At 42.2% G+C, this 15326-nt stretch overlaps 1 protein-coding gene across 2 annotated transcripts in view; it reads right to left on the bottom strand.

Annotated features, from left to right (window-relative positions):
- cdca8 (cell division cycle associated 8) overlaps positions 1 to 10941 on the bottom strand; it is a 29255-nt gene extending 18314 nt beyond the window's left edge. Inside the window, exons 1-4 of one of the 2 annotated variants that reach the window (XM_068011158.1) lie at positions 10862 to 10941; positions 7259 to 7364; positions 6445 to 6573; positions 427 to 467 (exon numbers count right to left, since the gene is read on the bottom strand). In XM_068011158.1, coding sequence (XP_067867259.1) covers positions 427 to 467; positions 6445 to 6573; positions 7259 to 7358 — 270 coding nt within the window. In that variant the 5' untranslated portion in view covers positions 7359 to 7364; positions 10862 to 10941. Of the gene's footprint in view, positions 1 to 426; positions 468 to 6444; positions 6574 to 7258; positions 7365 to 10471; positions 10492 to 10861 lie in introns of those variants that run through there. The other variant, XM_068011159.1, reaches the window with a different exon arrangement.
- Positions 10942 to 15326: the final 4385 nt, after the last annotated feature.

The following is a 15326-nucleotide window of genomic DNA, read 5'->3' on the forward strand; positions in this document are numbered from 1 at the left end:
ACTACTATAGAGTCTGGACTGCAGAAACGGTGCTAAAATCAGTGTTGTGACTAGGAATTCAGACTTTTTTTTTGCAAAAAAAAACTTTCAAACGATAAAATCTTAACTGTTACGCTATTTGCATACCTTGGTTTAATTTTACCAAGAACTCCAATACATTACAAATCTAGAAGATTCCTAGTCTCTATGGCATAGTACCAAACTGGGAAGAATTAGTTACACAGTATGCCACCTGGGAGTCTTTGACACCTTACCCTTCTGAAAGGGCATTAGGTTGCATTAAGATTTTACTTCACATTTAGCACCCAAAGATTTGATGTGACAAGAGCAGAGTCTAAAGAGTAATTAGGGATGGGCAATACATGCTGGCCTTGGCAGTGACACCTATACCCCATGAATGAATTAAAGAAAAAAAAAAAAACTTACTTGTTCAACTTCAGCCACTGCTTGTGCACTTCCACCCATGGCTTTAAAGAAAAGAAAGGGAAAAATTCATAATTGGTAATAGTGAAACCCATAAAATGGATATTTTTTGACAGTGCCAAATAACAGATACAAATTGCCCCTCGAAATTAGACACGCGCAAATAATTAATTGAAGACAGAAATGCACCAAGTCCATTCACAACACAAACACCGGATACACAGATAAGTACAAGGTGTCACTAATTAGATATCGAGGCATTTGTCTAAAAAAATTACACTCTGAAATACCCTTTCCAAGTATTTACGTGGCTCTTCCATGAGGCGAAATCTGGTGAAATGCCCCAGCTAAGCAGAGGGCAGAGTGTTGACTGGGCTCTAGGATAATATGTTTTGGGAAGGGTGATAATGGTATATCTAATTTCCTGGTGCTTCAATTATATCAAGCGTTGGAATTCATCCACATAAGTACATGGTTGTATTGTTATTTGGCAATGTTTACCGTATATCCTTAGCATCTTTGGATGTTTGAAATTTGTTACAAATGCGGCTAACACTTACCTAGCATACACACACTAATACTGCTAATTTACATTATTTCTAATATATTTACATAACTATTACAAGTATATTTAAATCTGAATACTACAGCTAATTAAAAGTCCTTGGTCTACTATGGCTCAATTAAGAATCCATGAAAATGTGAAGAATTTCCAGTGTTAACAGTAGTGTTAACCTTGGGGTTTGATTAGCAAAAGCTATGTATTTGTTAATTTTGAGGAATGTTAAGGATGTTAAGTTTTATCTATTTGCCTCTGGCTATTACAATTCCAAAGAACTTTATGCTGGCACTGTTAATCATTCTTTATTATTATTCAAGATGTTTGTATTTCTCTTGCCACATCTTTTCATGACTTGCCATTATCCTCGTAAAGCATTGTCACATTGACTACAAACACGTCATCCAAAAAAAGGAAACAATATCTGGTTTCCATAGTTTACTGTCGAGAGGAGTACGTTTGATGTAAGCTGTCCAGCCATATACTGATCTTGTTCTTTACTCTTTTGAGGATCTTGTGTTTCTTTATGCTTGTCTTCTTAACGGAGAGACGACTCCTTGATATATGGGGCAAGACTGCAGCTTCTGTAAAGTTGCATTGATCCACCTTCCAAATGATGGCCTATCTGGGGTATATATTTGAACGTAAATATACTGCCCGTTAAGCTCACCCAATTGTGTGAAGTTTTGTTGTTGCAATAGTAGATTTACCCATTTTCAAATCCGAGAATTCAATTAGATTGGTCTTTTGCCCTTGCCACCCCGCAGGTATTATATGTTGTAGTTTTTCCAATACATCTGGTTCTAGTTTTTCTGCATCACTACCATTGCTTCCTGTGGACTACTTCTTCAATGATTTTTTTGCTCCTTTACCTCTGAAGGCTTTTAGATTTTTTTAAAATAGTTTTTTGATGTTACCTTTGTTCGTTCCTTGATACTTGAAAGACGCTTTTACAATAGGGTCATTTGACTTCTCCAAGGCTTCAAGCTTCCTAATTATCGCTGCTGCTATGTGGGCTTTAAACTTACGTGGGCTCAATCTGCCGTCTGCTTCTTGAATAAAGCGATCAGTCAGAGATATCACTGGGTAGGTGTAGAATTTCCTTGACTGCCTTTTAAATTATTCTGTCCGAATTGATTAATTGTTTTGATACCCCCGAGAATCAGATGATAATAGTTTCTTGGTATCATGTAGGTTTGTGGTCAACTTCTTTGAGATGGTGTACCTAACTTGATAATTTTTTCTGTCCATGGATTGATTCGGGCCCCAAGATATTTTTCTACTTTTCCAGGGGTTATGTATTGCAGACCTTTGCTGCCTGAGGCCCATTTCTTTCCATGATTGTACAGGAAAGTCTTGTTCTTGGTTGACATTTGGAACCCGGCTGCCTTTTAAAAAAATACTAATTTCTAATCCTGTTCACCTGCAGAATGATTCTAAAATAGATAAATTTTACTCATCCCAGCATGGGAGTCAGTTAATAATGCGATACCAGCAGCAAATGCTAGTGCTGTGCACTTCTTGGAGTTGTCAATGCTTTCTATCCATATGCCGGAGCCATCATTTCCCAGCAAGCAGGGTAATTGGTCTATAGTTATGTAAAAAAGTAATGGGGAAAGTGGTTGCATTGTGTGCCTACTTTCTTGATGGTGATCGGGTTCCTATTTTTCCATCATCCTCGATAATAGTTGTAGCATTGGCACAAGTTTTTGGTCAGGTTAAAAAATTGTTTTTTTCAGTCCCATTCTTGCCAGACCTTTGTATATCATATTGTGGCCAAGAGTGGAAGGCCTTGGCCATGTCTATGAGCAGCACTGCAAGTTGTTTCTTTTTAAATTGCTTTTCATTCCTTTCATAATGTCTTGGAGTATGACTATATTCTACTTACAGCTTGGTAATTTGCTATGAAACCCTTCTGTCTTGAATTTAAAATCCTGATCACATCAGCCAATCTTTTTGTAATTATTTTGATCAAGAGATGGAGCAGTGTTGGTCCTATTGCTACTGATCTCCAATTATCAATATTTTTGAGTGGCTCTACATCCTCTGATAGAGGGATATGGACAGTCCAGCTGTGATTTTTTTTAAAACTATTGTTTGAGTTTTCAACCGCAAGAGTGACAGCATTGGTGGTAAGGTGGAACAGGTTCCCTCAAGGTCCTTCAGGTTTTCTATCGAAGTACCGTCAGAGTTGGCACACTGCCTCCCCCCCCATTTCATCCAGGGTGGATTTTATTTCTGTCTCACATTTCTTTCATAAGATCTGTACTGTTTGCTGTTTTAATGCATTCTGCAAATTTATTGACGTCTGCTTCATTACTTGGTTTAGATATATATTCTAGTTCTTTAACCTCCAGCCAGAGTTGACAACCTAGTCCACCAGCACATTAGGTACTGATGAGCTAACAGCCTCCTTACCAACCCCCAGCACATCAAACATTAGCAGCTGAAGTACCCAGAGAAAGAGGGTCTGCAAGACATTAACATCCCCCAATTTGGCTGGGATCCTCCAGGTACTCTAGCCATAGAGCAGCTATGCTGCCAACACAGAAGATCGCAGGATCAGAACATCCCTTCCTCAAAATCGAAAAGGATAATGAACAAGGAAACCTAACAAACAGAAAATGACCTGAAGTCACATCTTGCTGGCAGGGCTCCAAAATTAAGCATGGTCACAGGAGAGGCTGCAGGAATCTTGGAATATTATGCTCATCTGGTTTACTGTACATAGAATGACGACAAGTATATATGAACATACGAATTAGAAGCAAGAATGGGCCACTCTGCCCTTTGATCCTGCTCCACCATTCAATAAGATAATGGCTGATCTGATTGTAACTGCGACTCCACATTCCCACCAACCCCCACTAACCTTCAATCCCCTTGCTTATCAAAAATCTATCTACCTCTGCCTTAAAAATATTCAAAGACTCTGCTTCCACTGCCTTTTGAGGAAGAGAGTTCCAAAGACTCACGACCCTCAGAGAAAAATTCTCCTCATCTGATTTAAATGGGTGACCCCTTATTTTTAAACAGTGACCCCTAGTTTGAGATTCTCCCACAAAGGGAAACATCCTTTCCACATCCACCCTGTCAAGACCCCTCAGGATCTTATATGTTTCAATCCAGTTGCCTCTTACTCTCCTAAAGTCCAGCGGATACAAGTCTAGCCTGTCCAACCTTTCCCCATAAGACAAACCACCCATTCCAGGTATTGGTCCAGTAAACCTTCTCTGAACTGCTTCCAACGCATTTACATCCTTCCTTAAATAAGGAGACCAATACTATACACAGTATTCCAGATGTGGTCTCACCAATGCCCTGTATAACTGAAGCATAACCTCCCTACTTATGTATTCAATTCCCCTCGCAATAAATGATAACATTCTATTAGCTTTCCTAATTACTTGCTGAACTTGCATACTAACATTTTGCAATTCATGCAATAGGACACCCACATCCCTCTGCAATCTCTCACCATTTAGATATGCTTTTTTATTCTTCCTGCCAAAATGGACTATCTCAGTTTCCCACATTATGCTCCATTTGCCAGATCTTTGCCCACTCACTTAACCTATCTATATCCCTTTGAAGCCTCCATATGTCCTTTTCACAACTTAGTTTCCTACATAATCTTGGTGTCATCAGCAAATTTAGCAACCATACATTTGGTCCCTTAATCCAAGACATTGAGATAAATTGTAAAATGTTGACGCCCTGATCCCTGAGGCACACCACTCATTAAATCTTACTAGCCAGAAAATGACCCATTTTTGCCTATTCTCGGTTTCCTGTTAGCTACCCAATCTTCTATCCATGCCAATGTTACCCCCTACACCCTGAGCTTTCATTTACTGCAATAACCTTTGACGGGTTACCTCATCAAATGCTTTCTAGGAATCTAAGTACAGTATATCCACCTGTTCCTCTTTATCCACAGCACATGTTACTTCTTCAAAGAACTTCAATAAATTGGTTAAACATGATTTCCCTTTCACAAAATCATGTTGACTCTGCCCGATGCCTTCAATTTTTCTAGGGGCCCTGCTATAACGTCTTTAATAGCAGCTAATATTTTCCCTAAGACAGATGTTAAGCTAACTGGCCTGCAGTTTCCTGCTTTCTGTCTCCCTCCCTTTTTGACTAAAGGGAGTTACATTTACTATTTTCCAATCTAATGGAACCTTCCCCAAATCTAGGGAATTTTAGAAAATTAAAAACGAATGCATCAATTATCTCACTAGTCACTTCTTTTAGGAATCTAGGATGAAGTACATTAGGACCCGGAGACTTGTCAGCCTGCAGGTGCATTTTGAAGTAACACTTAATGCAAGTGCTTTAGGTGTTCCTAATTTACAGGTATCACTGTAATTACCTTTAGCCAAGGACACTGTACTATTACAAGGGACTTTCTTGCTGGGAAGCAAGTACAAGTTAAACTTAAATTGAAGGGATGGGCAGTGCTGGGTCTTAAGTTGACCTTGTTTGATCAGTCTAACTAATGTGATAAAAGGACTTGCATCTATACAGTACCACTCATGTGCTCAGAATATCCCAGTGTTTCATACCTAATGATTTACTTTTGAAAATATAGTCATAGTTACATAGTTTGACATGTTTAACACATTTGCCTATTTTGTGCACATCAGGGTCTCACAAATGGCTTTGGTTGAGAGAAAATGTTGGTCAGAATACTGGTAAACATCCATCAAGTGGTAGCATGAAATGTTTAACAGGACCTCAGCATAACATTCCATCTGAAGGAAGACATTCCCTCAGCTCTGCACTGAGATGGTAGCTTAGATTCACTGCTCAAGTTCTGGAGTGGGGAGCAGGGAGTGGTGTGGTGGTTTGAACTCAAGAACAATGATTAATGCTGTGTTACCCAATTATCCCCATTATTACAAAACCCTTCAATCAGACTGTCGCAAATACCTGAGAATTTGGCTATTAAACTTAACAATGCACTGGATCATCAAAGACCCGGGGGGGCAGAAAATGCCTCCGGGAGAGGCCTGCTACAGGCTTCGACGCTGGGAAGGCCCTGCCCCATATTACCGCTCGGCGATGGGAACAGGATTTAAATATCTTAATTAATGACCTACCCACTCCCATTACACCCCTTAAAACAATAGCAAATGCCCAAAATGGAACAGGTTTCCTTCTTTAGTCCCAAACAGTAAAAACAAAGTTGTTCAAAAACTTGACAAATGCACTTTAATTCCATTTTGCACCTCCAGATCACCCATTCCTGAATTCTGGAGAAACTGACCAATAAAGGCTAGAATGTTCAAATGTGGAGTTTGTTGCAACTACCACAGACTTAATGTGCTAACAATTCAGACCCTCAGCTGGATAAATTTAGAAAAATATAGCAGCGATTTCTGAGAGCCCCAATCCATCTCAAGCCTTTGAGAGTGCCCAACAGATATAAGGTGGGGGGGGGGGGGGCAATGTCTTACCAAGATAATCCAGGTAATTCATCTGTCTAACAGCCAGTGGAAGTTTCATAATTGCACGGCTGTAACAAGCATCTACTGTGAGGAGAAGACTGTTCAGTGTTTTTTCCATCTCTCTCTTTCGCCGAGCAACTACAGAAAAAAAAATCACAACTCAGACCAGGAAACATTAAGTGCAGTTACAGACTGAAATTAACCACTGTCCAGCTTCATTAAGGTGTTATTGCTGGAGAATAGGAGGAGTTTTTTCTCCCATTCACTACAAGCATTAAAGCTTGGCACTGATAGGTGCAAAGTGCCACAGCAATATACCACCACCCAAACTCAAAATAAATCAGCTAGATCAATTTTTTTCAGAGAGATGGGAGGGAAAGAATGAAAAAAAGACAAAATATTGTTCTGAGACTGGCTGACCAGAAACCATATAAGAATCAGTAAAATACACAAATCAGAAATAATGTTAAAAAACAGAAAATGCTGGAAACACTCAACATGTCAGGCAGCATCTGTGGAGAGAGAAATAACATTAACGCTTCAGGTCGCTGACCTTTCATCAGTCCTGGAACCAGAAGGCTGAAAGTCAAATCCACAAAGCTTATAAAAAGGACATGATGCCAGAGAGAAACAGTGAGATAGAGTAAAGTTAAATTTGGATACAAAGATTAGGAGAGGGAGACAAGAAAACATACCGTTACAGGAGAAGAGGATGCCAGATTAATTCGTTCAAACAAAAGAATAGAGAATTAGGGAGAACTGAAAGGTATTGTCTACACAGATTTCTTTTACAAATATTATCACAGTTAACTGAGCACACTACCTTCAATGTCAAAATCCTTCAGGAAAGCTTGAAGCTTTTCCTGCCTCTTTAATTCCAGTGCATTCTTTTTGCGACCAGTTGTTTTCCGCCTTGGTGGCATTATTTCCTGAAAAAGAGGAATTAGACATTGCGATACAAGATAACCAGTGATTGCCTTCATTAGCTGAAAAATGATTACTGCTAAATAACGTTAAGAAAAAGCATTCAGATTTATCTTTCCCTCCTTTTAAAATTCAGATATTAAGAGTTTTGAGCCAGTATGTCATTATTTTAACCCAGTATTTTGAAAGAGCAATATTATTTCATTCCATTAGCTGTTTTTGGAGCATTTCTTTTAATGTGGCAAACGTACAAGGCAACAGTTGCATATTGAGATTGTACAAGCTTCTTCCTTTCTAGCCTACCAAAAATCAGCTCAATATGAAGCTCGTCAGACCAATAAGCTTGCACGGGTCCTCCATTCTCTGGTTCAGAAGGGCCTCAGTGATATAGCCACCAACCAGGTTCTTGCCTTTGTGAAAAATCAGCCTCTCCAGCAGTGGCTGGAGTACACTTCAATTATTGCTAGGCTCCAGAGTATCCACAGACATGGTTTGGCCTTCCCATCCCCAAGTGTCTCTTTCAACTGCAAACCAGTTGACTCCCTGTTGCCTGAGCCTTTCCACTCTCCAAGAGCTGAGGAGGGCATTTTGAATCAGTGGGATCCACTTTGCTGTGCCCAGCAGAATGGATTTGCCTGCGACATTAGTCAGCACTCTACCCCAGCATGCGTATTTCCCTTGACAGAATCTCCCTCTGGTGTACCAAGTGGGGTGGGGGAAGACCAAGTCGGTCTATCTGGGAAGAGGACAAAATTACATAACCATCACTGCCAAACAGACGATCATGGGTGAGCTCTCCTGTCCCATTTACTCTGCCAGGTTCTGCCTTGCTTCCAGCTCCCTGGTACAGATCGAGAGTGTCACCCTCCTGCTTATCCATCAACACAATGTCACTGAGCTCAGGTGGGAACTGGCCTCACAGCACAAGGCTCAAGTCCATTGTCGACTTTGGCCATCCTATTCCACCACCGTCAGTCAGTCTGCAAGCCATCCTGGATAGGACAGGACCTTCCCAAGTCCATCTTGTCCAGATGCTTTAGATCAATGAGGACACTGAGAATGGCACTGCCATCCTTGTCAATCATAAATGGTGGGATGTGGTTTAGAACGTGGGTCAGACTCGTGTCCTACATTTTCCTGATTGTCCAGACGTTCTGATCCTCGCAGCCATCATTGCTCTTTTTCAGCCCGCTGGTTGAACCAAAAACACCAGTCCACATTATATACTCGCAATCAAGCCATACAAGTGGCCAGGGTGTTTGACAGCCCAGACCCGCCTAACATGTGACGGCTTAAACTACAGGTTTAACACCATGAAAATGTGGACTGAAGGGATCGGAGGCTGCTGATATTTCAAATTAATCTACCCACCTTGGAAAGACCATCTCAAAATGTCTATTTTGTATTATTAATCAAAACATTTATTCAATATGTTAATCGCACAACTGTGTAGTTAGGTTGGTCAAAAGAAATGTGATTAAGCTTAGTCATGATAGCTTGAAATACATAAACAATAAGGCAGTTTGAATATGTTTTCAGTTCTGTAGCATAACATCTTTTTGTATGTGAATGAAGTAATTCCTCCTCATCTCAGTCCTAAATGATCAGCCTCTTATACTGAGACTGTGTCCCTGTGTTTTATAGATTCCCCGACCATTATAAAACTTATAATTTGCAATTTATAAGCCCAAGTGGCTCTTAATTCCTATCTGGCACCCGTCGCAACCCCATTAGCAAAGTTTCTCTACCCGACTAACTCTCGAGGTCAGTGATATGGGCATTCATAAATCCCAAGTATTAATTTCAAACATGAAAAAGATACTCCCTTTACACCTTTCTACTAGTTAAGTCATTATGCTTTAATGATCAATTTGCTGCCAGAGCAACATTAATTCCTCACCTCAAACTTCTCTCAGTGGCATTATCACACTCATGTTTTCACTCAAAATACTCTCAAACAATATAATTTGAAGTCAAAAACAATATTGTAATTGGGCTGCTTCTCAGCATGATTACAAGAATTTCACATGTCAGCCACAATGCAGTCCTTAACTTGATAGCAATTAGCAGCACTCTAGAAGACTCATTACAAGCCAACCATTCACACTCTTGTCAATGTAAAACTGGAGGCATTGCTTGGTTATAGGTCCATACAAGGGTTCAGTGGGCTCTACATTTTTCCCTGGAACATGACAGAGCTTATGTCCTTAGTCTCAGTCCAAAAAGATCACTATTGCCATTCTAAATCGATCACAAGTGAAATTGCGACCCTGCATCCTCTCCAGCACAAAGACCGCCGAGTTCAACTCCACATCACTCAGCTTCCATCATTCATTCTTTTGTCACCTCCAGACTTGACTCTTCCAACACTCTATGACCGTCATCCTCCTCTGATCAAGCTTTCTGTCACCCCTTCCAAATCTCCTTTGGCTTAGCATTAATTTTTTCAGAATACACCTCTAAGATGAAATGTGGGATATTTTTCTAAATTAAAAGCTCTGTATGAATGCAAGCTGTTGTACAGGTTCATGTTACTGCAGTGCACAATCATAAACTTACATCCTTCCTCCGCCTTCGGCAACAATTAGGATTGAGAGATGGGGAGAACATGACAAAAGGAGACACAGTATAGGACAAAGAAGAAAATGTGAGTAAAACAGGACCTTTACCCAGGTGGGAAAATAGGAGGTCAACACCCAAATTACCACTGGGATAGAGGGATTAAATCCAAGACTGAAAGGGAGACAGACCAACTGCTGTGAGTACAGCTTCAGGTAAAAAAAAAGGAGAGTTTGTGGGTTGAAAGCAGCCACCCCATGGGCAAAGAGGAACTCACAACATATCCCCACCACAGGTCACATTACCACAAAAGGAGATAACTGTCAGGCATCAGATTGGCTTAAAGATCTCCTTTCCATCCAACCAAGATTGACCCTGTAACATCAAGCTGCATTCATATAGTGCCTTCAACATAGGAAAACCTTCCAGAGAAAGTCACAGGAATGGCCAGCAAGTCAAAGGAGACAGATAACTAAAAGCTTGGTCAAAGAAGTAAGTTTTAGAGGAGAGAGTGTTGCAAATACAGGGTGGGGCGTGGGGGGAAAACATTGACTTGGTAGACAAGAAGAGGGCAGCTGGACCGATGGTTTCAATCGGAGATATAAGTCCATAAGCTCCTTGTAAGTTGCTGGAGGGGGTTGGGGAAGGGGGTTGGGGCTGGAAAAAAAAGAGAACATTCGGAGAATCTTTGCATTCCAGGATGATCCATAGTCTTTCTGCCTTTTGAGCAATTCCTACAACCAATATCCATTTCCCTTCCCCTCACCCGGGGCTCTGAAACAGATCCGAGTGCGGTTACAAACTCCGGGCTACAATCGTAGCCTCCACATACACCTCGTACCAGCAGGTTCCTTCAATGAGACGGAAAGCCCGTGACTCAACCCAGCACCAGATTGTTAACGTTACTAGGATTTTAAAGCATTAACACACCCCAGTTACTCACCGCTTTACTTCTTCTCGCAGCCGCTCCGCGCGCGCCACAACTGTTTAAATTTCAAATACACCGGACCAGCCAATCAGAGCCTAGAAAACGCCCCACCCTCGGCAACCAACCACAGCACAGCTGCCGCAGTGACAGCCAGTCACGACCCGGCTTCCTCAGTGACCAGCTTATCACAACGCGGCCGCCTCATGGACGGCCAATCACAGCCAGGTTGCCTCAGTGGCCTGCCAACCACGGCCGGCCGTCTCATGGCCGACCAATCACGGCCCGGCTGCCTCAGTGGGCGGCCAACCACGGCCAGGCCGTCTCATGACCGGCCAATCACGGCCCGGCTGCCTCAGTGAACGGCCATTCATGGCCTGGCTGCCTCAGCGAAGGTCTCTCATAGGACAGAGGGATTGAATGGAGGCGAGATGGAGGGAGTTTAACGTGAAGGTGGGGAAAAAGAAACTTCAGGCAGCCACCCCACTATAAAAGTGGAGACCTATTGGATTCCATTATCACAGGCCACAACATTATCTTGGCCCTAAGTGCTGAAATTCCCACCCTGAACCTCTTTTCAGGCATCCCATAAAGCTTACTTCTTTGACCAAGCTTTTGGTCACCTGACCTAATATTTCTTTTTCCTAATATAACTGTGAACTGTAAAAAAATTGTGCTGATTGTGATATTCTCGAAGAAGAACAATCCCAATTCTCCAATCTCTCCACATAACTGAAGTCCCTCATCCCTGGTATCATCCTGTAAAAGCTCCTCGGTGCATTGACATCTTTCCTAAAATGTGGTGTCCAAAATTGTACACATTTTTGCAGCTGCCGCCAAACTTGAGATTTGTAAAAAAAAAGCATTGCTTGCTCGTATTTATATTGAATACCCATATTTACAAAGCCAAGTATCCTATATGCCTTTTCTACTGCCTTGTCACCTTGCCCTGCCAGCTTCAATGATTCAATAAGCATCCCCGTGTCCTGCAGCTCTTACAACTTCCCCCTGCAAAATAGTACCATTGACCTTATACTGCCTCTCAATGTTGTTCCTCGCAAAGTGCATCACATCAAACTTATCCACATTGAATTGCATCTGCTCCGTCTCTGCCCCTTCCACCAGCCTGTCTACGTCCTCCTGAAGTCTCCTACTATCCCACTCACCAGGAAGCACAGACCACAAACATCCGCAAACACAAAGCGGCACCAGTCATGAAGATGACTCTTCTTAAAGGGGATATATGCACTAATTACTTACCCTCCATTTCTCAACGCAGCAGCTGCTGCTCTGCATCAGAACAGATTAAGTTTCAAACAGACTGGATGAGCCAATTTACTACGTTGCCAAGTTTTGTATCATTCTCAAAGTTTGCCCGAGACCCAAGTCCAGGTCATTTATATTAAGAAAAAAAAAATTGTTTGTGAACACTCCTGTGATGCTTTACGACAAAGTGTTATGACCGACTGCTCACCACAAAGCCCCCAATCAAAATATATAATTCTGATTGTGGTGGGAGAAATGCACTGTTGATTCAGTCCTGCCTCTCCACAGATCGCCTAACATATCATTTTAAACTTTCCAAATTAAACAAAACCACAGCCAAATTGACCATCTATTAACCCCCGAAATGAGGCGAACCAAACCAGGTGTCCTTAGATCAACAAATTAACTGTTTAATTAGAAAAAACTAAATTCTTAAACGCTACTGAGATATAAACAACATGTAAATTAGACAAATTAGTGTCCTTGCAGATTTACGTTCCTGCTGAAGTGGAACCTCAAAGCATCAGATGGGGAGAACAAAAATGTCCAACATCCAAATCTTCAACTTCTCTTTCGTCCAGCGATGACCTCAGCTGATCAACAACTCGCGAACATTTTAATGAATCAATTTGGCTTTAGAATTTTGAGGGATAAAAGATTGTCACAGTCTAACTTCCCTTCCTTCAGTTTAAATTATCAGAGATCATTGTTGCGTCCATGCTGGTCCAGCTACCAGTCTGTGTCTGTGTCAAAAGCCAGTTATTTTTAGCTAGTTTCAAACATCAATCGGCAACATTGTATCTCATGTCCTTGGTCCTGAGTGGCTGTATCCTACGGTAACGAGAATGCATTCTTTGACTCAGTCCCTGGAGCTTGCTGCCTTAAAGCAGTACTGATCCTTTTCCAGCCTTAAAGGCACACCGCATGATTCCCGGAACAAAAACTACAGGATCATAACACAGAGATGAAAAACTTCAATTACATGGAGAGCAATTAGGATTGCTCTCCTTAGACCAGTCAGTACAGAAGACAAGGCTGAAGCATTTGTAATCATCTTCAGCCAGAAGTGTCAAATGGATGATCCATTTTGGCCTCCTCTTCAGGTCCCCACCATCATTGAACCCAGTCTTCAGTCATAAAATAAAAACAAGAAATGATGGAACCACTCAGCAGGTCTGGCAGCATCTGTGGAAAGAGATGCAGAGTTAACGTTTCGGGTCAGTGACCCTTCTTCGGAACAGTCTTCAGTCAATTCGATTCATTCCATGTGACATCAAGAAATGGCTGAAGGCACTGGATACAGCAAAGGCTATGGACCCGAACAACATCCCAGCTGCAGTACTGAAGACTTGTGCTCCAGAACTAGCTGTGCCTCTAGCCAAGCTGTTCCAGTACAGCTACAACATGGGCATCTACCTGACGAAATAGAAATTTGTCCACAAAAAGGAGGACAAATCCAATCTGGTTAATTATCTCCCCATCAGTCTACTCTCAATCATCAGCAAAGTGATGGAAGGTGACGTCGACAGTGTTATCAAGCGGCACTTAGTCAGCAACAACCTGCTCACTGATGCTCGGTTTGGGTTCCACCAAGTCCACTCAGCTCCAGGCCTCATTACAGTCTTGGTCCAAACATGGACAAAAGAGCTGGGTTCCAGAGGTGAGGCAGCATTTGACTGAGTGTGGCATCAAAGCGCCCAGGCAAAATTGAAGTCAATGGGAATCAAGGGGAAACTCTGCACTGGTTGGAGTCATACCTAGCACAAAGGAAGATGGAAGGTGGTTGTTGGAGAACAATCACCTTAGTCGCAAGACATTGCTACAGGAGTTCTGCAGGGTAATGTCCTAGACCTAACCATCTTCAGCTGCTTCATCAATGACCTTCCCTCCACCATAAGGTCAGAAGTGGGGTTGTTCGCTGATGATTGCACAGTGTTCAGTACAATTCACAACTCCCCAGATACTGAAGCAGTCCATGCCTGCATGCAGCAAGACCTGGACAACATTCTGGTTTGGGCTAATAAGTGGCAAAGAAACACTTATGCCACAAAGGTGCCAGGCTATGACCACCTCAAACAAGAGAGAATCTAACCATCTCACCTTGACATTCAACGGCACTACCATCGCTGAATCCCCCAGTATCAACATCCTTGGAATTACCATTGACCAGAAACTTAAGTGGACCAGCCATATAAATACTGTGGCTGCAAGAGCAGGTCAGAGGCTGGGAATTCTGCAGCGAGTAACTCACCTCCTGACTCCCCAAAGCCTGTCCACCATCTGCAAGGCACAAGTCAGGAGCATGATGGAATACTGTCCACTTGCCTGAATGATTGTAGCCTCAACAACACTCAAGAAGCTCGATGCCATCAGGGACAAAGCAGCCTTAAGGTAATCAGGCAAAAGAAATAGTGGTGGCATGAGGGAGAAAAAAACGCAGCCAGTTGTTCTGATCTGGAATGCACTGCCTGACAGGGTGGTGGAAGCAGATTCAATAGTAACTTTCAAAGGGGAATTGGATAAATACTTAAAGGGGAAAATTTGTAGAGCTATGGGGAAAGAGCAGGGAAGTGGGGCCAATGAGTATCAATACCAAACAGCTGGCACAGGTACAATGGACTGAATAGCCCTCTTCTGTGCTGAGTGAGTCTAAGAGAAAGGGACTATACGAATGCAAGTTGTTGTTGGTGTTGAGTGGCTATTGATCGCGATGACGTCATTCCAGATGATGTCATGACGCTGCCATCAATGGCGCCTCGGACGCATGTTTGGGTTGCAGGGACTAACAATCGGAAATGGGTGTCATATTGAACACAAGGCCTGAATGGGGCAGCAAGCATGGACGCAAACAGCGCCAGTCGCTGTTAAGGAATAACACGGGCTAGTAACTCACTGCTCCGCTTTTGACCAGGCTTTTGGTGATCTGACCTAACATCTCCTTTTGTGGCTCAGTGTCATACTTATAATGTTCCTGTAAAGGCCTTGGGACATTTTATTACGTTAAAGGTGCTATATAAATATAAGTCGTTCTTGTTCTTCTCACTGAACTTCGACCCACCCCCTGCCACCACAGTTTAAAATTCAAACAGAGTAGACAAACCATTCAAAGCGCAGAAGCCTCCATACACAGGCAAGGCGAGACCGTAGCCAATCACAACATAGTTAGCTCAAGTAACCACCAATTATACTGTAGCTGGTTGAGTGAACTCCCTCCCCC

The sequence above is a fragment of the Heterodontus francisci genome, chromosome 31, assembly GCF_036365525.1.
Source record: "Heterodontus francisci isolate sHetFra1 chromosome 31, sHetFra1.hap1, whole genome shotgun sequence".
Lineage (NCBI taxonomy): Eukaryota > Metazoa > Chordata > Chondrichthyes > Heterodontiformes > Heterodontidae > Heterodontus > Heterodontus francisci.